Source organism: Schistocerca serialis, chromosome 3, assembly GCF_023864345.2.
Source record: "Schistocerca serialis cubense isolate TAMUIC-IGC-003099 chromosome 3, iqSchSeri2.2, whole genome shotgun sequence".
Lineage (NCBI taxonomy): Eukaryota > Metazoa > Arthropoda > Insecta > Orthoptera > Acrididae > Schistocerca > Schistocerca serialis.
Genome location: NC_064640.1, coordinates 90,073,719 through 90,099,103, shown reverse-complemented (window position 1 = coordinate 90,099,103; position 25,385 = coordinate 90,073,719). Strand labels below are relative to the sequence as shown.

General features: G+C 42.4%; 1 protein-coding gene across 14 annotated transcripts in view; it reads right to left on the bottom strand.

Moving 5' to 3' along the window:
- The window catches only part of LOC126469755 (CTTNBP2 N-terminal-like protein), a 224,879-nt gene that overhangs the window by 62,389 nt on the left and 137,105 nt on the right, over nt 1-25,385 (bottom strand). For all 14 annotated transcript variants that reach the window (XR_007586065.1, XM_050096970.1, XM_050096972.1 and 11 more), the window contains one exon: nt 3,712-3,851. Coding sequence is in view for 13 of the 14 variants with exons in the window: in XM_050096970.1 (XP_049952927.1) it covers nt 3,712-3,851 (140 nt within the window). In the remaining variant the exon portion in view is untranslated. The remainder of the gene's footprint in view (nt 1-3,711; nt 3,852-25,385) is intronic.

Genomic DNA, 25,385 nt, shown 5'->3' with positions numbered 1-25,385 from the left:
CAAATCCTGAAGTCTTTTTAACGTAAACTGCAACCAAAGAAATCACTTTTTATCTGGCAATGGAAAGTGCTGGCAGAATATATATAATTTCGGAGAAAAGGTAAGGAGTAACCAACAGCAGAGGTGTTGGGTCAGTAACAGGCACATAAAAAAGGCTGAAAACCTACCAGTTCTTGGATGAATCTTTTCTCGATTTAGAATATGGACACACACACACACACACACACACACACACACACACACAGGTACGTGTGTGATCGATACATTATGCCAGCTGAAAACAAACTGTTGGTACTGCAGCTCTGCAGGTTGGCTGGGATGATGTGTTATTTCAGATGCAGTGGGAGAGGGCAGAAAGTAACTGGGAAATGGGAGGTAGTGGAGTGGGAGACGGGAGAGAGTAAGTGGGAAGTGGGAGGGAGGACTGTGAAAGGGTGCCTTATAGCTCCAATAAAGGCAACAGGTGTACAGGACAGTAAAGCACGAAGCAGATGTAACAGGTGTGTATAGCATAGGAAAGTGACTCATGGTCACCGGCATCTGTGAGGAACAGATTGGGAAGAGCTGATAGAATGGGATAAGGTGTGGGTGCAGGTGTAGGTGAAGTTAGGGTCCTGGGGCAGGGTGGAGATGGGTGTGAGGTAAGGGGGTAGTGGAGATTGAGGCCAGGAGGATTAATGGAATGAAGGATGTGTGGCGAAGGCAACTCTTATCTACTTAGTTCAGGGAAGATGGTGTTGGGGCAAGGATAGAGATGGCACAGATTCTGAAGCAACCATTTAAATTGAGCATGCTGCTCTCAGCAGTGTGCTCCACTACTGGAATATGACCTGTGTGGCAAGGAGCTGGGAGCAACTGTGGCATAGGAACGGACCACTGTGTTGCATACACTGGGTGAATGGGAGAATACCATCGTAGGACGGTTGGGAAGGTCTATAAGTAGGATATTCCTATTTTTGAGCACGAGGACAGTGAGTCAAAACCCTGGCAAAGGATATGGTCAAGTTGTCCCAGTCCAGGGTGATACTGGTGCATCTTCGCAACTGATTCTCGAGGTTGGTGGGTGTTGGGGAGGAGGTGTGTGTGTGTGTGTGTGTGTGTGTGTGTGTGTGTGTGTGTGTGTGTGTGTGTCTGCAGAGGATGTTTTAGGTACAGTGCCTGTCTGTAGATGCCTCTGTGAGACCTTCAGCATACTGAGCATGGGATTTCTTGTCACTGCAGATATGCCAACCTCAGGTGGCCAGAATATAGAGCAGTGATTTTTTGGTGTGGTAGTGATGACAGCTGTCTAAAGGCGGGTACTGTTGATGGCTAGTCATCTTCATATGGACAGAATTATGGATGGAGCCCTCAGAAAGATTGAGGTCAACGTCCAGGAGGGAGGCATATTGGGCTCAGAAGCACCAGAAGAAGCAAATGAGAGAAAAGGTATTGAGGCTATGGAGGTATGAAGACCCAGTGTCTTGGCCTCGGGACCACATTCTATGGCACAACCTCTCTCAGTCCTTTACCACATGGGTCATATCCCAGTGTAAGTCCCAGGCTCAAGACTTGCCCAATTCACCCAACCTGCACATCCTACTAAAGCCTTGTCACAGGCTTGTCCTAATCTATCAGAGGCAGAGCTACCTGTGGGAGCAGCCAAATCACATACCAGCTCTGCTACAATTTCTGCACAACATTCTATGGGGCCATAAATACCAACCAGCTATGGCGTAACATACTACTGAGCACAATGGGCTTGATTTCAATGGTTGCTTCAGTGTATTATCTTGATCCTCTCCACCAATACAAAACTTTTACTATGAAAATTATGAATACTTCTTCAAAGCTTTGGATGTATCTTGTAAAATATTAGACCAACTGATAGTGTGACCTCCAATGACTAATTACAGGAAATAAGTACAACATATATGGGAAATGCCAAACCAGCAATTAGACACAAAAGGCTGCAGCACATGACAATACATCAACGACACATTGAAAATATGGACAAGCAATTAACTTACCCAATGAACTTTTGTCAACCTATTCATTCTTCCTGTAGGACATAGATGTGAACAGGCAAATAACTAGCACACTCTCCAGCCTTTTTAAAAGACAAATGGCAACAGCAAACAAAGCAAGCACAGCAAATTTACGCCTCATTTTAGTGTTGTATGCAGCTGATGGTAATCCCTGATTCAAATGATTCCCCAAAACTACTTCAATTCAATAGCCATTTCAGCTTGCAGCTTTTTTATACACAGAGAGAAAAAAATGCAACACACAAGGGCTGTGTTCAGTGGCACCAGAGTATGATATGTACGTACTGAGAGGTTGTAGTGTGACATTTGTCACGGCCACTGGCGATCAGATGGCACTCGGCAGGCCTGTCTGTGCATCTTCTGTTTTGACTCTGCTGGCAGTAAATGTGTTGAGAGTTTAGAGGCAGACAGTGTTTACAACATTCATTCTAGGGTACAACCGTGTCTCACAGGGGAGTACGTACGCCTACTGAACAGTTTCAGTCATTTGAACAGGGACCCTTTTACTGATGGATTGCTGCACATGCTGGCCACATTGTATCGGTTGTGTGATGACGCTTTCAACAGTGGCCTGTGGAACATTCCCACACCTGTTGACCAGGTTCTCGATGTCTATGTACTACATACACAAGTCAAGATGACACATTGTGTGAGTGGCAGTGGCTGTCCAATCATTACCCCGGGACAAAATCTGGGCACATGTTGCACCTTCTATGTCATCAGAGGCAACTGGGAACTGCCTGTTAGCAGAGGGATTAAGATCACGTGCACTTCTGGCGAGGTTGATACCACAACAACATCATCAAGTATAGCAGATATGGTGTCATGAAAGAGTTGACTGGAAAATGGCACTCTGTTGTCTTTAGTGATGAGAGTAGGTTCTGTTTGTATGGGAGTGATGGAAATATACGTATGTGGCGTAGACCTGTTGAGCAGCCTATTACAAAGCACATTCACCCAAGACACACAGGTCCCATCCCAGGCTTCATGGTGTTTGAGACCATCTGTTACAATTCCTGATCACATTTAAGGCTTCTACATTGCACAGGCATTATCCCCATGCTACTGTCATTTCTGTGGAAAGAAGATGGTGTGCTTTTCCAGCAGCACAACACATGTCCACTTAAGGCTGCTGCAACACAATGAGTTCTTCATGGCGTACAACAACTGTCTGGGCTTGCAAAATCACCAGACCTTTCGTCAATAGAACATATCATGAAGCAAGAACCTACTCTCATTCTCCAGGGTTGCAAAAATCACTACTGAATTGCAACTGAAGACACAAGGTCCTTGGGAAAGTCTACCACAGGATGCTATTTCGCACCCGATGATCATGCATGCCTGCGTTGTTGTCAGAAGGGGTACACTATGTATTGATGTGACCGAGCATGCTTTACTGTGTCGTGTGCTTCATTTGGTCTGAATTTGTTATCATATACTCCTACAATGATTAACTACCTGTCACCTCAACTATCATTAAAATGATCTTGTCCTGTAGCACATATAATTATTATATTGTCCTTCAGGAACGGATCTCTGAGTAATTTTCAGAGAAGCCAATCATTATTATTTAAATCTGCCATGCTTAGAGTGTGTACAGAAAGTAATATACCATTTTTAGAAAATTGGTAATACTTAACCAAAGTAATGTAGATAAAACATATGAAACATAAATAAAACTTGCCTGTGTCACAAGTTGTTCAGCAGTCGTGGCCATCCAGTTTCCTGATGGTGGTGCAGATCTTGCATCAGATGTTGTAGTTGCAGAAAAAGGGGCTGTCCTTAAACCTTGTCCTGGTGAAACAGAGCGGGCAATGCCTGTTGCTGCAACAGTTGAAAAGTTTACTTATTAGCTGATAATACAGGTAAACAAAATTTGACTGACTAGAGAAGGGGGAAAAATAGGAATGCTCCTACTAGTCTCTGCACAATGTTAGTGCTTCTTTACATCATAAATTGTGGAAAGACATAAATACTGGAATTGTCTGTTCTATTTCACACCTTCAAAGTTTCAGACAATATTTCAACATAAAATGCTTAAGCTGTTATTGAGAAATGAATTGTGTACGGAAGACTGCAGGAAATGCTGTATGTAACACCATAGAGTGGCACAGATAGAAGTAGTCTATGTAAGCTTAAAGAAAATGCAGTGAAATTACAGAAACAAAGCAGTGACGTGAACTTACCATTTATTTACAGTGAAAAATATAGTGACCCGCTGCAACATCAATACACAGCTGTGCATGCTTAGGCATATTCAGATATACCTGTCGTAATGTTCAGATATCGATGGAAGAAATTTTATGGCTGATGTTGTCTTTCAATTTACGTATTGTGTGTGGATTTGTTTCACAGACCTTGCTCTCCAAGTGTCCACACAGGAAAATATCACATGTTGTTAGATCTGGTAAACTTCGTGGCCATAAATGTTTGCCGACAGTTCGTTTCTCAGTGAAGCCATCATGGACTCATACCAGGGATATCTTACTTATGTGGCTTGTTGCCCCATCTTGCTGGAAGAAGCAGTATTATCTTTCATATTCTGTGTGAGCTGAGCACAACATGTATCAAAAATTTCCATTTATGCAACCATCTTGAGGGTAGTGTAAAAAAAAATATCGGTCCAATGATGCCCATTCCTGTTACATCACATCAAATGCCGATTTTTTTCATCATGGAGTGGTTGCTGACACAACACAATGTTATGATTCTCTGTTGCCCAGTACCTCACATTCTGTGAATTCACATGACTGGAAAGATGAAACCATGCTTTATCACTCATGATGTCATGGAATGAGTCTAACAAAACATCGCTGATGTCATTCAAAAGCTACATACAGTAATTTGACTGTTATCCTCCCACGATCGCTACACAACCGTCGCAAAATATGGCTTCAAATTAAGAATTTTCAATATCCACTGGCAACTTCCTAGTCCTCCTACTTACATGCACCTGTTGGGCCAGTTTATGTGTATACTTCTTTGGGCTTTGAATAATTCTTCAGTGAATGTCTGCAACATCTTCTGGTGTGTGAACTGAAGGAATTATTTGTCATTTTACGTTTTGCACAGATCTGTAGATGCACCAATTTTTATACAGACACAGCTCTCTCTGCTGGTAGTCCTCTATCTGGATACTTGATGCAAAATTTTTGGCAAGTTCCCTTAATTGAACCTGTTCTCAGATGTTTCCACAGTTTCAACTCTTTCTTCTATTGAGAATGTCATTTTGCAGACTGCAAAGAAAAACGTCCAACTTCACTGATGAAATTAAGTTAAATGCTGACAGAAGAATGCCAGCAATTGATTATTGTATTAAACTGCCCACTGTTGTCGTTGTTTACTCTATTTCACAGATCAAAAAATTACTGCATTTGAGTTCAAAAGGGAGGTGGGCTACTTTTAACTGTGTCACCCTGTGCTTCTACTGTTGCAACATGTGCTGTGTACAGACCAGATAACCAAAAGGTGGATTTACATGGGCCTTATTTTATAGTAATGTGCAGCCATGGTAATCTTGCTATCAACATTGTTACAATAGGCAGTTATATTGCATGGCTGGTCAGGCAGTATTGTGATGGATCAGGCTGTTGCATGAAATTGCCAAGGTGCTGTTGGTGTCATCCACCAAGGGTGGAGAATATTTTGTATTGCAGGGTAATATGTATCTCTGTCCTTGTCTGTAAATGCTTCCTTCTCATTCTCAGCCTTGCTTCCTTTTTCTCAAGCTGGCAGCACTGCAGTGGTCTATGTAGATGCATTCCATTTGTTGTCCAGAGAACTGTACAAGTAGGTAAATGAGACAACCATAAATTCCAAAAATGAGGCTACGTCTACAACCTGAGCAATGGCACACAAAAAGTAATATATAGAAAGAGCGAACTTTGAAGTAAGTCATTCTCAATGCTACCATCATAGTAAAGCTGGAGCAGTGAGCCACAATTTTATTCTACATAAATCCTCAAGACTTCTACATCTTTTTGAAACTTGTAAACTACCTTCCTTTTTATGATGATGATGATGGTGATGATAGTAATAATAATAATAATCTTTGTACTTATTACTTTTCACATACCACAACTCTGCTTGTAGATGCAACACATTTAAGACATTCGTAATTCCATTACTGTTCTTGTTCACCACAATAAAATATTAACATAACTATTTGATTGTTAATTTCAAATAATTTTAATGAATTCCTTGAGTCCTTCCATCAAAGGGTTGCAAATGTCTGGTACAAAAAGGCATATCTGCAATTTGAAACCTGAAATTGATAGCAGTTAGATTTTGGGGGAATATTTAAGTGTATATCAAAAGGATACTGCGTGAAGAGTTTGACAGAGCATTTAAAGTCAAAACAAGGCCCCGGGAGTAGACAACATTCCATTAGAACTACTGACAGCCTTGGGAGAGCCAGTCCTGACAAAACTCTACCATCTGGTGAGCAAGATGTACAAGACAGGCGAAATTCCCTCAGACGTCAAGAAGAATATAATAATTCCAATCCCAAACAAAGCAGGTGTTGACAGATGTGAAAATTACTGAACTATCAGTTTAATAAGTCACAGCTGCAAAATACTAACGTGAATTCTTTACAGACAAATGGGAAAACTGGTAGAAACCGACCTCGGTGAAGATCAGTTTGGATTCCGTAGAAATGTAGGAACACGTGAGGCAATACTGACCCTACGACTTGTTGTTGTTGTTGTTGTTGTCTTCAGTCCTGAGACTGGTTTGATGCAGCTCTCCATGCTACTCTATCCTGTGCAAGCTTCTTGATCTCCCAGTACTTACTGCAACCCACATCCTTCTGAATCTGCTTAGTGTATTCATCTCTTGGTCTCCCTCTATGATTTTTACCCTCCACGCTGCCCTCCAATGCTAAATTTGTGATCCCTTGATGCCTCAGAACATGTCCTACTAACCGGTCCCTTCTTTTTGTCAAGTTGTGCCACATACTCTTCTTCTCCCCAGTTCTATTCAATACCTCCTCATTAGTTATGTGATCTACCCATCTAATCTTCAGCACTCTTCTGTAGCACCACATTTCGAAAGCTTCTATTCTCTTCTTGTCCAAACTATTTATCGTCTACGTTTCACTTCCATACATGGCTACCCTCCACACAAATACTTTCAGAAACGACTTCCTGACACTTAAATCTATACTCGATGTTAACAAATTTCTCTTCTTCAGAAACGCTTTCCTTGCCATTTCCAGTCTACATTCTATATCCTCTCTACTTTGACCATCATCAGTTATTTTGCTCCCCAAATAGCAAAACTCCTTTCAGTACGACTTATCTTAGAAGAAAGATTAAGGAAAGGCAAAGCTACATCTCTAGCATTTGTAGACTTACAGAAAGCTTTTGACAATGTTGACTGGAATGCTCTCTTTCAAATTCTGAAGGTGGCAGGGGTAAAATACAGGGAGCGAAAGGCTATTTACAATTTGTACAGAAAGCAGATGGCAGTTATAAGAGTCAAGGGACATGAAAGCAGTGGTTGGGAAGGGAGTGAGACAGGGTTGTAGCCTCTCCCCAATGCTATTCAATCTGTATATTGAGCAAGCAGTAAAGGAAACAAAAGAAAAGTTCAGAGTAGGTATTAAAATCCATGGAGAAGAAATAAAAACTTTGAGGTTTGCCAATGACATTCTAATTCTGTCAGAGACAGCAAAGGACTTGGAACAGCAGTTGAACGGAATGGACAGTGTCTTGAAAGGAGGGTATAAGATGAACATCAACAAAAGCAAAACGAGGATAACGGAATGTAGTTGAATTAAGTCGAGCGATGGTGAGGGAATTAGATTAGGAAATGAGACACTGAAAGTAGTAAAGGAGTTTTGCTATTTGGGGAGCAAAATAACTGATGATGGTCAAAGTAGAGAGGATATAAAATGTAGACTGGCAACGGCAAGGAAAGCGTTTCTGAAGAAGAGAAATTTGTTAACATCGAGTATAGATTTAAGTGTCAGGAAGTCGTTTCTGAAAGTATTTGTATGGAGTGTAGCCATGTATGGAAGTGAAACATGGACAATAGATAGTATAGACAAGAAGAGAATAGAAGCTTTCGAAATGTGGTGCTACAGAAGAATGCTGAAGATTAGATGGGTAGATCACATAACTAATGAGGAGGTATTTAATATAATTGGGCAGAAGAGGATTTTGTGGCACAACTTGACTAGAAGAAGGGATTGGTTGGTAGGACATGTTCTGAGGCATCAAGGGATCACCAATTTGGTACTGGAGGGCAGCGTGGAGGGTAAAAATCATAGACGGAGACCAAGAGATGAATAAACTAAGCAGATTCAGAAGGATGTAGGCTGCAGTAGGTACTGGGAGATGATGAAGCTTGCACAGGATAGAGTAGCATGGAGAGCTGCATCAAACCAATCTCAGGACTGAAGACCACCACCACAACAACAACATCTACATCTACATCTATACTCCGCGAGCCACCTTACGGTGTGTGGTGGAGGGTACTTATTGTACCACTATCTGATCCCCCTTCCCTGTTCCATTCACGAATTGTGCGTGGGAAGAACGACTGCTTGTAAGTCTCCGTATTTGCTCTAATTTCTCGGATCTTTTCGTTGTGATCATTACGCGAGATATATGTGGGCGGTAGTAATATGTTGCCCATCTCTTCCCGGAATGTGCTCTCTCGTAATTTCGATAATAAACCTCTCCGTATTGCGTAACGCCTTTCTTGAAGCGTCCGCCACTGGAGCTTGTTCAGCATCTCCGTAACGCTCTCGCGCTGACTAAATGTCCCCATGACGAATCGCGCTGCTTTTCGCTGGATCATGTCTATCTCTTCTATTAATCCAACCTGGTAAGGGTCCCATACTGATGAGCAATACTCAAGAATCGGTCGAACAAGCGTTTTGTAAGCTACTTCTTTCGTCGATGAGTCACATTTTCTTAGAATTCTTCCTATGAATCTCAACCTGGCGCCTGCTTTTCCCACTATTTGTTTTATGTGATCATTCCACTTCAGATCGCTCCGGATAGTAACTCCTAAGTATTTTACGGTCGTTACCGCTTCCAATGATTTACCACCTATGGCATAATCGTACTGGAATGGATTTCTGCCCCTATGTATGCGCATTATATTACATTTATCTACGTTTAGGGAAAGCTGCCAGCTGTCGCACCATGCATTAATCCTCTGCAGGTCCTCCTGGAGTACGTACGAGTCTTCTGATGTTGCTACTTTCTTGTAGACAACCGTGTCATCTGCAAATAGCCTCACGGAGCTACCGATGTTGTCAACTAAGTCATTTATGTATATTGTAAACAATAAAGGTCCTATCACGCTTCCCTGCGGTACTCCCGAAATTACCTCTACATTTGCAGATTTTGAACCGTTAAGAATGACATGTTGTGTTCTTTCTTCTAGGAAATCCTGAATCCAATCACAAACCTGGTCCGATATTCCGTAAGCTCGTATTTTTTTCACTAAACGTAAGTGCGGAACCGTATCAAATGCCTTCCTGAAGTCCAGGAATACGGCATCAATCTGCTCGCCAGTGTCTACGGCACTGTGAATTTCTTGGGCAAATAGGGCGAGCTGAGTTTCACATGATCTCTGTTTGCGGAATCCATGTTGGTTATGATGAAGGAGATTTGTATTATCTAAGAACGTCATAATACGAGAACACAAAACATGTTCCATTATTCTACAACAGATTGACGTAAGCGAAATAGGCCTATAATTATTCGCATCTGATTTATGACCCTTCTTGAAAATGGGAACGACCTGCGCTTTCTTCCAGTCGCTAGGTACTTTACGTTCTTCCAGCGATCTACGATAAATTGCTGATAGAAAGGGGGCAAGTTCTTTAGCATAATCACTGTAGAATCTTAAGGGTATCTCGTCTGGTCCGGATGCTTTTCCGCTACTAAGTGATAGCAGTTGTTTTTCAATTCCGATATCGTTTATTTCAATATTTTCCATTTTGGCGTCCGTGCGACGGCTGAAGTCAGGGACCGTGTTACGATTTTCCGCAGTGAAACAGTTTCGGAACACTGAATTCAGTATTTCTGCCTTTCTTCGGTCGTCCTCTGTTTCGGTGCCATCGTGGTCAACGAGTGACTGAATAGGGGATTTAGATCCGCTTACCGATTTTACATATGACCAAAACTTTTTAGGGTTCTTGTTTAGATTGTTTGCCAATGTTTTATGTTCGAATTCGTTGAATGCTTCTCTCATTGCTCTCTTTACGCTCTTTTTCGCTTCGTTCAGCTTTTCCTTATCAGCTATGATTCGACTACTCTTAAACCTATGATGAAGCTTTCTTTGTTTCCGTAGTACCTTTCGTACATGATTGTTATACCACGGTGGATCTTTCCCCTCGCTTTGGACCTTAGTCGGTACGAACTTATCTAAGGCGTACTGGACGATGTTTCTGAATTTTTTCCATTTTTGTTCCACATCCTCTTCCTCAGAAATGAACGTTTGATGGTGGTCACTCAGATATTCTGCGATTTGTGTCCTATCACTCTTGTTAAGCAAATATATTTTCCTTCCTTTCTTGGCATTTCTTATTACACTTGTAGTCATTGATGCAACCACTGACTTATGATCACTGATACCCTCTTCTACATTCACGGAGTCGAAAAGTTCCGGTCTATTTGTTGCTATGAGGTCTAAAACGTTAGCTTCACGAGTTGGTTCTCTAACTATCTGCTCGAAGTAATTCTCGGACAAGGCAGTCAGGATAATGTCACAAGAGTCTCTGTCCCTGGCTCCAGTTCTGATTGTGTGACTATCCCATTCTATACCTGGTAGATTGAAGTCTCCCCCTATTACAATAGTATGATCACGAAACTTCTTCACGACGTTCTGCAGGTTCTCTCTGAGGCGCTCGACTACTACGGTTGCTGATGCAGGTGGTCTATAGAAGCATCCGACTATCATATCTGACCCACCTTTGATACTTAACTTAACCCAACAACAACATCAACATCAAAAGGATAGGCTAATGGGCAATGGAGGTGGTGTATTTGTGGTTGTACACAAGAAACTCAAATTCACCAATATAGAAATTGAAGCAGCATGCGAGATTGTTTGGGCATGACTCAGCATCAGGTGTGAGCATAAAATGATAACTGGGCCCTCAAGTCATCCACCAGACTCAAATCCCGATGCAATTGAAAACTAGGGAAAATATCAGTTGGCTTGTATGTAAGTTCTCGAAATATACTGTAATCATTGGTGGAGACATTAATCATTCAACAATCAATTGGTAAAATTACAGTTTTGTTTGCGGTGGGTGTGATAGAGACATCCTGTGGAACATTTACTAGATGCTTCCTCATTATATGTATTAGATAAAAAATCAGTATTGTCATATCTCAACAACAAATCTGAAACTTTCAACACAGGGCAGAATCGTGTATAGGAACTATGGCTCAAGTTTAAAATAATAGTTGACTGTGAACTAGATAGATATGTATCCAATAGAACAGTTAATAATGGGAAGAACCCTCCATGGTATACAGTCACAGTAAATAAACTTTTAAAGGAACAGATACTACTGTGTAATAGATACAGAAAAACGTAGGACTGTAGACAGAGAGAGATTCTGAATAAAATGCAATTGGCTGTTAAAAGGGCAAAACGTGTAGCCTTCAGTGACTACTGTTACAGAAGATCGTCAAATGATCTTTCACAAGACCCAAAGAAATTCTAGTTTTATGTAAAGGCTATTAGTGGCACCAAAGTTGGTGCGCAGTCCCTAGCGAATGAGACAGGAACTGAAACTGAGGGTAGCAAAGCAAAAGTTGAACTGCTTAACTCTGTTTTCAAATGTTCCTTTACACAGGAAAACCCACAAGAACTGTCCCAATTTAATCCTCAAACCACTGAAAGATAAGTGAAATAAGTATTAGTGTCAGTGGTGTTGAGAAACAGCTGAAATTGTTAAATTTGAACAAAGCTCCAGGGACCAATAGAATCCCTATCAGATTATATTTTGAATTTGCACCTGAGTTAGCTCCTCTTCTTCCTGCACTCTATCATAGATCCCTCAAACAAAAAACTGTGCCCAATATATGGAAGAGAGCACAGGTAACACCCGTCTACAAGAAGAGTAGTAGAAATGATCCACAAAACTACCATCCAATACCTTTGACATAGATTTGTTGTAGTATCTTAGAACATATTCCAAGCACAAACAAATTTAAGGATCTTGAACTGAATGACCTCCTCCATGTCAACTAGGATTGATTCCAAAAACACAGCAGCAGACGGCCAAGACCCAAGCAGCAACAGGGAAGTAAACAATTTTATGACTTTTATGAGTTCCTAACCAGGAGCGAACTTAATAATATCGTCTGTGTGCTTTAATAGTTTAGTTTCTTGTGTTTCTGCATGTTAATTTAATATCTAATAGCCACAGTTCTCACAGTTCTCGCAGTTTTGTCTACAACAGAAAGTAAACCGATTTTGTGACATATTACCAGTTCCTAATCGGGGCGAATTCTTTAGTTTCATCCGAGTGCTTCGTTAGTTAGGTTCTACAATCTCTGCGTATGAATCTAATTTGTTAAACACAGTTCCTGATTTTTCATCAGGGTCTACAATAAAGCTGCGCAGCACGTGCCAATAGCCCGTTTATCTGCAGAGTTTAGTTTTCCGCGGTCTTTAGTATGGACACAGACTGCAATAGTTGTGTGCAGATGCGAGCTGAGTTGGTGACACTTCGCTCCCAGCTTCAGGCTGTGATGGCTTCAGTTACAAGCTTGAGGCTGCAGTGGATTGGCACCACTGTTGAGGGCCGACCGTGGGGATCCAATGGATGTCCAGCATGTCTGAGTCCTCTGATCAGCCCTCACCGTTGGCCAGCTCAGTTACTGCTCGCACTGATATTGACCCTTCACCTGCGGTCAAGTCGGATGTTGCCATGGGGCGTAGCAGATGGCGAAAGACTTCCCAGGCAGCTGCACATAAGGCCTCCCCAGGTTTGTCTGACAAACAGGTTCCAGGTGCTCTCTGTGGCTGACATTGTCAGTGAGACAGATGATGTCATCTGTCCTGTTTCAGAGGAAACTTCTCAGCCTGCAAGATCCAGACAATCACAGAGGGTGGGATTATTGATAGTTGGGAGCTCCAACATTAGGTGCGTTATGGAGCCCCTTAGGGACATGGCTGCCAAGAAGTGAAAGAAAACCAACGTGCACTCCGTGTGCATACTGGATGGAGTCATTCCAGATGTGGAACGGGTCCTCCCAGATGCCATGAAGAGCACAGGGTGCAGCTAACTGCAGGTGGTTGCTCACGTCGGTACCAATGATGTGTGTCACTTTGGACCAGAAGAGATTCTCTCTGGTTTCGAGCAGCTAACAGAAGTGGTAAAGGCTGCCAGTCTTGCTTGCAAGACGAAAGCAGAGCTGACCATTTGTAGCATAGTCAACAGGACCGATTGCGGAGTCAGGTGTCCACTATACTCAGTAGGTGGCTACACAGGTAGCAGGGGCTGTGTAGCATGGACTGGGCGATTTTGTAGGCTAGAGGGTTTCGGGAAAACACAAGAAGGGCTTCAGTCACAAAGGGTGTAGGCCAAACACAGGAAAAACATAGATACAGGAACCACTGGTATAACAGTTGTAAATTGTCGTATCTGTGTTGGGAAAGTACCAGAACTCAAAACGCTAATAGAAAGCACTGATGCTCAAATCGTTATAGGCTCTGAGCGCTGGCTAAAGCCGGAGATAAATTCAGCCAAAATTTTTGCTAAGAACCTAATGGTGTTCCGAAAGGATAAATATTCCATAATTCGAATCAAGAACAGCTGCCAACATGAGTAACATAGAAGTAAATATCCTTGGAGTAGTGAAACAACTTAAATCACTTAACAAAAGCAAGTCTTCTGGTTCAGACTGTATACTAATTAGGTTCCTTTCAGAGTATGCTGATGCATTAGCTCCATACTTAACAATAATATACAATCGTTTGCTTGATGAAAGATCCATACCGAAAGACTGGAAAGTTGCACAGGTCACACCAGTATTCAAGAAAGGTAGGAGTAATCCACTTAATTACAGGCCCATATCATTAATGTCGATATGTAGCAGGATTCTGGAATATATATTGTGTTCGAATATTATGAATTACCTCGAAGAAAACGGTCTATTGACACACAGTCAACATGGGTTTCGAAAAAATTGTTCTTGTGAAACACAACTAGCCCTTTATTCGCATGAAGTGTTGAGTGCTATTGACAAGGGGTTTCAGATTGATTCTGTATTTCTGGATTTCCTTTCATAGCATTTTGTACCACTCCATGAATATCCTTCTCTTGACTAGTTTCAAAAATTGCTTTAGAGGCAAAAGCTTGCCAGTTGGCTTTCTGAAGACACCAACATGGTGCATGTTCCACTGGTTGACGGGTGGAGAAAGAGAGAGCGATAAGCCAGTGATCACTGCCACAGAGGTTACCATGGACAGACCACATGGTTAAGAGTAAAGTGTCAGTTTGCAGATTGTAATATGTATGGGTGAGTATGTTCCATGGTCCGTGTTGAAATGTGACGCAATGCCGGTGTTAAGGATTTCTGAATTAATTGCTCTATTACTTGGCCGCTGCTAGATATGGTTTGGCTGCTGCAGAGGATTGTCAGCACTGAAGTCCCCCAGTAGGAGGAAGGGTGGAGGCAGTTGTTCCACCAGCTCGCATGATATGGTATAGATTTGTCTGGGGAGGGGGTACACAGATATTACATACTATTACCCTAACTGACATGTAGACATGAACAATCATGGCTTATAATGCAGTAGTTGGTGGCACCTGCTAACTGTGTCAGATGAAATGAGAGTGCAGGTCTGATGTCTTATCAACATTATTACTATTTGTACAGTAGTATTTGTAATTTTTAATAATGGGGAATCAAGTTTCTGAGAACCATGTCTGCTGAAACATCACGCAAACTGCAGTGTAAATAGTCACTTTTTGATGGAGTTTGGCCTGATGGTGATCGGAGCTGTTACAGTTACATTGAAGAAACATTAGATTGGACTCTGATAAAGCAGTGAAGGAAAACGGAAGAACAAATTACTTTGCTGCCAAGTTATGCTCCACCTGAATGTGCAGTTCTTCACTGGTATTCATAGGCTTGAACTCAGAGAATGGGGGAGGGGGAGGGGGGGGGGGGATTGCCTGGAAAAGTAGAAATTGGTTTAATTTTTGATTTATCCTTCTTGTCCCTATGAGGTTCCTGTTATACCTGGCCTTTCACCAGCCACTTCTGCTTGCGGTATGATGCCCACAACCAGCAGCTAGTCTGCTGCAGTGCTGCAGGCAATCCTCCGGAGTGAGTCACGTGCAGAGCATCGCAAGTACTCTGCGTGTTTTGGGAACATTACTGTGGACTCACAGTAACATGCATGTTGATACGCTAATCTCCAGCAGGTGCACCAGAGGCACCAGCCTTGCACACTAGCAGTGGGCACATTGGTGACAGCAACACTGTAATAGCACGGCCTATGTTGTATCCACAAATCACATGTTCGCTGACCAATCTGCGATATCCTTCTGCCTGCAGCTCAATTGCAAGCAAGAAGCATATTCTCACTCTCCAGGTTTAACGTTGGCCTTGTTCTGCAGTCCACAGTCAGAGCTCTTGTCGAGTCCAGCCCCAAGGACCACATCCACACCACTACGACGTCGCTCCAGCAGCCACCAGGGATGACACTTCGCATCAGTCACAGCGAGCCACTAGCCATCCCTCTCAGAGCCTTCACCTCTTCCTACACTGGCCTTCCTGGGACTCAGTGCCATTGAACTGATATTGCTTCTGTGGAACGAACCATGTACTTGTGCCTAGTAGGGACCATTGTGACCAACATAACCATGGACTTTGATTTTGTCATGCTAATATCAAATCAGGACAATCTTACAAGTGTGTTACTCTCTATGCCTTATACTGAACTTTGCTTTTGTGTGTTGTGCCGGTAAAAGTGGACTTAAATACTACCACCTGGGTATCATCAATTGTTTGCATTCATACACAAGGGACATAAAAGTTGGCAATGATTAAAGTGTACATGCTGCAACAACAGCAGTCAATTTCCACTGTTGTCCTCCCTTGCTACTGCACTCCCCCCCCCCCCCCCCCCCCCTCCCCCAGCCGTATCCAATGCTGCCCTGCCAGTTCATGTCTTTGCCAAGGAGATGTGACCATGGCCGGTTTTACTTCTGAGGGCGGCACAGTCCAGGCCACAAGTTGGCAACAAGGATAATGATCCGTTCCGACAGCACCAGGACTCATCTGCCACCCAGCCGCTGCACTCCTCCAGCCATGCCCAACGTGGGTACTCCTGCCCCGCATCTTTGCCTTAATTATGCGGCCACGAGTGGCCTTCCTAACAAGGGTGGTGCAACATTAAACTTTGTGATGAGGAAAAGTTACGTCCTAGGAGCATCCAGTCTCATCCGTCAGCCAGGCAACATCGTCATCTGGCTGCACCAGATGCTGCTCCACATGTTGCAGCCATATCTTGCTCCTTCCCGAGGATGGCACTGCCTCGGACAAAATTTTGCGATGAGGGTATGGTCAGCATCCCAGTGTAGTTGTCTGGCATCACAGCAAGTGGACCCAGCTGCCACCCTGTCCTGCACAATGGTTGCCCTCCTACAGCCAAACCCACTGCTGACCCCGCTGCTTGATGTCTCTGCCAAAATTACGCAGCTGTTGACGGCATGTCCTTATGAGGTTGACACCGCTCCTCTTGCCCTCCTCCTATCTGGGTATTTTTCACTACATGTTTTCCTCATTCCCCTTCATGTTTTGCTTTCCTCTTCTTCCTCATTTCATTTCCCGCGATTTAGATCCTTTCTTTGCCCTCCCTCACCCCTTCCTCTTTTTGCATTTCATTCCTACGGTGTAAATCCTTCCAACACCCCCGCACAAGCCTCATGTTCCATGATGTCTTTGTTTAAGTTTCTTCGGGACTTTCTGCTGGTCTTTTCTACTTGCGAGCTCTTAGACACACAATATTTTTTGGGCCATCATTCCTGCCTCACAGAACACTGTAGTGGTCCTTCTGTGTGTTCCTAACGCATAGTTTTGTAGCTAATGGCTACTTTCACTCTCTGGGCACAACACACCCTCATGTGAACAAATTACCTTTTCTGTGCTGCGACTCACTGCATTTTGTACCTTCTGGCGAAATTTGTATGTTAGCTGCTATGTTCTTCTGTAGTGACAGCCAACTGAAGTTGTAATATGTGTTTTTATAATACAAGTCTTCAACACTTTAATATTTGCACTGAAGATGGTCACACAGCACCTGAAATTGATTTGCTGCAATAAATGATTTCAAATCTCCAATGACTGATGCTGCCCATTTTCTAATTTACAATAATAATATTGCTATCATTGAGCACATGGTTCCAAATAGAAACAATCCTCAGTAAATTTTGTTGATAGAGTACCTAGCACAGCCACGCTAAGTCTAAAATTAACGGAGCTGTTACATGAGCATTACACTGCCTGAGTGTACAATAATGAATTGTGGATCAGCAACATTACTGACAAATCAACGGAACAAAATTATGCACTGAAATAATTCATGCAGCCCAAAGGCCCAGTTCATTCATTTTATTGGTCCAAGACAGACTGCATACCCAAACACCTCATTTCAACGGCCACTGTTTCTTCGATATCGTCAAGTGACCGACAGTATCAAATTCCAGAAAGTGAACTGCAGAAGTAGCTCAAAAATTCTGAAGAATGTAAACTGCAATGCTCAGAAGTATAAAATCAAAATAGATATTACTTTTGGCTTGTCACTTGTGTGAGATACTTGTATTGTCTTAAGAATCTGATATACAGTCCTCAGTAAATGGCTTTGTAAGCAGACAAGTACCACCACAAGGCACTGGAAACCAAATTACAGTCTTGGAAATTGCAAGAAGAAACTTACCACTGGCTGGTACTGTGTAACTATCAGGTGTGACTTCTACCATGACGGGGTAGCCAATTCATAATCTTGAACCAGTAGTGACAATGTCACCATGGACCAACCCAGTACATTGAGATGGCACATGCAATGAAACACAGGCAACAGGCTGCTGCAATGTAGCCTGTTGCCATGGCACATTCCATCAGTCACTTTCGGGTATTGTTAGTGAACATTGGAAAATCTAATGTGATTTTCTGAATGCTTGAAAATGTTATTTCCAATTGTGATTAGTTTGAACCCAGTTATGGAAAACATTTTCTAGAAGTGAACTGAATGATCTATTTTTGTAATTTTTATGGAAAGAAAGTGTGAACTGATTTTGTGGAAATTTAGAAAGCAGTACATGAGTATTTTATGCTGGAAAACCTTGTCACTAAATTGTTGTGTCTGAAGATTCATGTTTATCATGCCTTTATTCGCAGCATAATTTTTCCGGCTACTTCCCCCCCCCCCCCCCCCCCCCCAATTCATATAACATTGTTAGCCCATGCTGGAAATGAAACCCACTGTTCTGGGGGGGAAGGGTAAGGGGAGGGGGCTAAAATATGTTGTTTCAAATGACTCTGGTTCTCAAGCTTCAACAGAAAATGGTATTTATAAAAGAAGTGTCGAATATACACTATATATTCACCTTTTCATAAAAAGTTGTCATTTTTTCGAAGAAGTTTTACATTGTTGGCAAATAGCAGGTGAATGAAATTTTGTATTCCTCATCCTTGTATTACGATACTAACCACTGCACCTTCAACATGCATTTACTCTGCAATCTGAAACTTTTTTTTTTTTTTTGGTGTCGTGATTTTCGCACCCAATTTTGATTCACATTATCTAGCATTGTTAGCATGAACAGGATAATCAATTATGCCTTTTCTTCTTTTTTTTTGCACTTAAGCCCATTAGTTTAAAAAACTGGTCTTCCAAATGGGCCCAGTTTCAAAAAGAGTACAGTGTTCTGCAAAATCAGGTCAAAAACACTGGACTTTTTAACTTTTTACGAAAATCTTCAAATTTATACTTAATCTATTCAGTATTGGAAAGTGGCACATAAATGAAATTTTATATTTGGGTTGTAAGGTTATTACAAGTGAAGTTCCGCATTGATCATACCTCTAGTTGCTCAGACGTAAGAAGCAAAACACAATTTTTTTTTGGAGTTTTTGCCTAAAATTTTCTGGCTGAAATCGTTTGTAAAATTCTTTTGATTATTATTCTTAATAGAAAGCAAGAAGTTTTACAAGATAACAAAATTTCACTTCTTTCAACAAAAATACTGCCCAAGATACAACTCAAAGTCACCAGAAATTTACACTTACTCTGTGAAAAGTCGTGTATGGAGTCAAACAAGTGACTGTAACTCAGCCAATATTGTCTTAATGAATGTTAAGCCCTTAATACCTGAATAAATTTCTAGATGAAAGATAAAAATTAAAACGGGGTGTTTCTGAGGCACCTGAAACACTCATGACAATGCAGCACTTGTCAGAGGTGTTGGTAGCTTCATGCAGAATCAGCAACTACTGGCACTGGTGCTCAAAAATAGTTATTAGCACAGCACTGGTACTACGTGGATTTGTGACACTCGGCATAAAGGGGTTTAACTTCACCAATGTTCATTGGGGACATGAGTGAATGTTCACATAAAATTTCAATGGTATCTGTGATGATCGAGCAATGAGGCCCTGGTGAGTTGACATGGAATGACCCAAAAAGATTCTCTGTCAGTTCTAGAGCATACCAAGGACTGGGTCAACTGTCCACCTCCATTTCTTTTCACCTGACTAACATAATGGCGTGGCCAAAGACAGAAACGTCATGATGATGCAAGCCTCTGTATAAAAGCTTGCTATCTATCCACTGTTACGTCACCCCCCACGTGCACCACCTTAGCCATGACAAAGGCTAGCTGGCATAGTAACCACTGCCTGGAGTCCCAGTGCTCCAGACTAGGTAGGTACTTGCTCTTCAGCATACATGGTAAGGTTACAGCTCGGGCATCAATAGCACAATCCCTACAACCATGAAGGTACATGATGACCCTCCCCAACGATGTGTTGGGTACTGCACTGGATTTTGGGTGAGAACATAAACTCACTCTAATAGTAAGTGCAGAAGATCACATCACATGGCACTGTGATGGACCACATAAGGTGCCCTTCCCCAAACAGCCCACAGTTCTCTGGAATTTAGAAAAGTGGAGGCCAAACCATAGGTAATTAAGCCAAAAAGGTTGGGTGAAAGAATGTGAAGTGAGCTGAAACTGACAAGTGTCCTAATACGGCCAAGACGTTAATGTAAAAGCTTCACTTCACATAAGACTTCTTTTAGTCACCTCTTACAACAGCAAGGCATGACCATGAGTCTATTCTATTCCCGCCACCGCGGAGGGGTATATGAAGAGTAATCCTAATGTAAAAAATTCTGGATTAATCTGGATCTTTGGGATGTGACTGCTTTAATGTTACCCTTACAGAAACCTACTAATGCTGGAAATGTCAGACCTCTGTACATCCACACATACAACTGGTAATCACTTGTGTACGCACGCAGACTGAGTGAAACTGAGGAGGAATTAGTGGAAACCAAATGATCTGTTGTTGGTCTGAGAGCAGTATGGTGTACAGGGGAACAATGTGCGACACTGAACTCAGAATACATTGCATAACATTCAGGAGAACCAGAATTAACAATAAACTGAATGAGGTCCCTAATAAATAAGAACATAATTGGTTAAGTATCAGTAATAGAAGGAACATCAAGTAGAATCACACTGAATATTGTAAAAATATCACAGAGAGAAAAGTTCCAAGTCGTGCAACTATATGCTCTTACTTCCAGCCATTCTGATGATGATGAATTAGAAACATTTTTCAGGGAGGTAAAATACGTACACAATAAAGGACACAACTCTCTCACTTTAAACTGAGGATTGGGATATTAAATGCAAAGTTGATGTTAAACAACAAGGAAATGTTTCAGTAGGTTGCCATGGAATCGATGAAAGAAATGAAAAAGCTGAAAGGCTTCTTCAGTTTGCTGAAAAGAATAATTTATTTATCATGAACACCTTTCCTAAGAAACACTGTAACAGAAAATGGGCATGGATAATTCCAAATAACAAGACTCTGAATGAAATAAATTTTATTATTGCTAATTAAAAAAACAATAATAAAGCTGTTTCAATTTAAAACCAATTTAATACTGAAAGGGGTCACAGACTGACAGTAATAAAGGTAGACCTAAACATCCAGCAAGAAAGAAGGAAACTAATATCAATGAAAAAAGAAACTATCAACACAAATAAATTAAGTGTGAAAAGAAAGAATTCTGGAGGACTCTTTGGAAGAATTAGAAAAGTCGAGGAAAAACTAGTAGAAACAATAACGAAATATGTAAAAGAAGTAGGGGGCTCAATGAAAGTTACTAAAAATGCAAGGAAGTTAAAAGCTCAAACTAGGGCCTTATTTTCAAATAACTTCCGGGAATTCAGCCAGGGCTTACTGGTAGTTGGGAGTTCCAACGTCAGGCGCGTAATGGGGCCCCTTAGGGAAATGGCAGCAAGAGAGGGGAAGAAAACCAATGTGCGCTCCGTGTGCATACTGGGGGGAGTCATTCCAGATGTGGAAAGGGTCCTTCCGGATGCCATGAAGGGTACAGGGTGCACCCATCTGCAGGTGGTCGCTCATGTCGGCACCAATGATGTGTGTCGCTATGGATCGGAGGAAATCCTCTCTGGCTTCCGGCGGCTATCTGATTTGGTGAAGACTGCCAGTCTCGCTAGCGGGATGAAAGCAGAGCTCACCATCTGCAGCATCATCGACAGGACTGACTGTGGACCTTTGGTACAGAGCCGAGTGGAGGGTCTGAACCAGAGGCTGAGACGGTTCTGCGACCGTGTGGGCTGCAGATTCCTAGACTTGCGCCATAGGGTGGTGGGGTTTTGGGTTCCTCTGGATAGGTCAGGAGTCCACTACACGCAACAAGCGGCTACACGGGTAGCAGGGGTTGTGTGGCGTGGGCTGGGCGGTTTTTTAGGTTAGATGGCCTTGGGCAAGTACAGAAAGGGCAACAGCCTCAACAGGTGCGGGGCAAAGTCAGGACATGCAGGGACCAAGCAGCAATCGGTATTGTAATTGTCAACTGTCGAAGCTGCGTTGGTAAAGTACCAGAACTTCAAGCGCTGATAGAAAGCACCGAAGCTGAAATCGTTATAGGTACAGAAAGCTGGCTTAAGCCAGAGATAAATTCTGCCGAAATTTTTACAAAGCTACAGACGGTGTTTAGAAAGGATAGATTGCATGCAACCGGTGGTGGAGTGTTCGTCGCTGTTAGTAGTAGTTTATCCTGTAGTGAAGTAGAAGTGGATAGTTCCTGTTAATTATTATGGGTGGAGGTTACACTCAACAACCGAACTAGGTTAATAATTGGCTCCTTTTACCGACCTCCCGACTCAGCAGCATTAGTGGCAGAACAACTGAGAGAAAATTTGGAATACATTTCACATAAATTTTCTCAGCATGTTATAGTCTTAGGTGGAGATTTCAATTTACCAGATATAGACTGGGACACTCAGATGTTTAGGACGGGTGGTAGAGACAGAGCATCGAGTGACATTATACTGAGTGCACTATCCGAAAATTACCTCGAGCAATTAAACAGAGAACCGACTCGTGGAGATAACATCTTGGACCTACTGATAACAAACAGACCCGAACTTTTCGACTCTGTATGTACAGAACAGGGAATCAGTGATCATAAGGCCGTTGCAGCATCCCTGAATATGGCAGTTAATAGGAATATAAAAAAAGCAAGGAAGGTTTATCTGTTTAGCAAGAGTCATAGAAGGCAGATTTCAGACTACCTAACAGATCAAAACGAAAATTTCTGTTCCGACACTGACAATGTTGAGTGTTTATGGAAACAGTTCAAGGCAATCGTAAAATTGCGTTTTAGACAGGTACGTGCCGAGTAAAACTGTGAGGGACGGGAAAAACCCACCGTGGTACAACAACAAAGTTAGGAAACTACTGCGAAAGCAAAGAGAGCTCCACTCCAAGTTTAAACGCAGCCAAAACCTCTCAGACAAACAGAAGCTAAACGATGTCAAAGTTAGCATAAGGAGGGCTATGCGTGAAGCGTTCAGTGAATTCGAAAGTAAAATTCTATGTACCGACTTGACAGAAAATCCTAGGAAGTTCTGGTCTTACGTTAAATCAGTAAGTGGCTCGAAACAGCATATCCAGGCACTACGGGATGATGATGGCATTGAAACAGAGGATGACACGCGTAAAGCTGAAATACTAAACACCTTTTTCCAAAGCTGTTTCACAGAGGAAGACCGCACTGCAGTTCCTTCTCTAAATCCTCGCACAAACGAAAAAATGGCTGACATCGAAATAAGAGTCCAAGGAATAGAAAAGCAACTGGAATCACTCAATAGAGGAAAGTCCACTGGACCTGACGGGATACCAATTTGATTCTACACAGAGTACGCGAAAGAACTTGCCCCCCCTTCTAACAGCCGTGTACCCCAAGTCTTTAGAGGAACGGAGGGTTCCAAATGATTGGAAAAGAGCACAGATAGTCCCAGCCTTCAAGAAGGGTCGTCGAGCAGATGCGCAAAACTATAGACCTATATCTCTGACATCGATCTGTTGTAGAATTTTAGAACATGTTTTTTGCTCGAGTATCATGTCGTTTTTGGAAACCCTGAATCTACTATGTAGGAATCAACATGGATTCCGGAAACAGCAATCGTGTGAGACCCAACTCGCTTTATTTGTTCACGAGACCCAGAAAATATTAGATACAGGCTCCCAGGTAGATGCTATTTTTCTTGACTTCCGGAAGGCGTTCGATACAGTTCCGCACTGTCGCCTGATAAACAAAGTAAGAGCCTACGGAATATCAGACCAGCTGTGTGGCTGGATTGAAGAGTTTTTAGCAAACAGAACACAGCATGTTGTTATCAATGGAGAGACGTCTACAGACAAAGTAACCTCTGGCGTGCCACAGGGGAGTGTTATGGGACCATTGCTTTTCACAATATATATAAATGACCTGGTAGATAGTGTCGGAAGTTCCATGCGGCTTTTCGCGGATGATGCTGTAGTATACAGAGAAGTTGCAGCATTAGAAAATTGTAGCGAAATGCAGGAAGATCTGCAGCGGATAGGCACTTGGTGCAGGGAGTGGCAACTGACCCTTAACATAGACAAATGTAATGTATTGCGAATACATAGAAAGAAGGATCCTTTATTGTATGATTATATGATAGCGGAACAAACACTGGTAGCAGTTACTTCTGTAAAATATCTGGGAGTATGCGTGCGGAACGATTTGAAGTGGAATGATCATATAAAATTAATTGTTGGTAAGGCGGGTACCAGGTTGAGATTCATTGGGAGAGTGCTTAGAAAATGTAGTCCATCAACAAAGGAGGTGGCTTACAAAACACTCGTTCGACCTATACTTGAGTATTGCTCATCAGTGTGGGATCCGTACCAGATCCGTCTGACGGAGGAGATAGAGAAGATCCAAAGAAGAGCGGCGCGTTTCGTCACAGGGTTATTTGGTAACCGTGATAGCGTTACGGAGATGTTTAGCAAACTCAAGTGGCAGACTCTGCAAGAGAGGCGCTCTGCATCGCGGTGTAGCTTGCTCGCCAGGTTTCGAGAGGGTGCGTTTCTGGATGAGGTATCGATTATATTGCTTCCCCCTACTTATACCTCCCGAGGAGATCACGAATGTAAAATTAGAGAGATTAGAGCGCGCATGGAGGCTTTCAGACAGTCGTTCTTCCCGCGAACCATACGCGACTGGAACAGGAAAGGGAGGTAATGACAGTGGCACGTAAAGTGCCCTCCGCCACACACCGTTGGGTGGCTTGCGGAGTATAAATGTAGATGTAGATGTAACACTTTCAGCGACCGCCGATATTTCGGCGGGAGAACACCCCGCCATTTTCAAGGCAAACTGCAACGGACAGGCAGCGTACATGCAAATTTAATACCTCTAATACCTCGGTTCTCCGACAGAAGCAGGAAAGATAACACACACACACACACACACACACACACACACACACACACACACACAGAACACTAGTGCCACCAAAGATGACCAAAGTCAGAGCTATCGATAGTGAGACTACGAATTCGCAGGTGAGGCAGCATTGACTCTGTTCCTCTGTTTTTTGACAAGGGAGAGAGCTGGATTCCAAACAGAGTTTAAACAGAAACCTCCATCCCTGTTAACGAGGTTGCTTGCTAATTTAATCTCAACTGCCTCCCTAATGACACTGTCCCAATAGCTGGACGTGCATGCCAATATCTCTGTGTTATTATATAACATGGGGTGACCAGTATGCAAGCAATGTTCGGCAACAGCAGA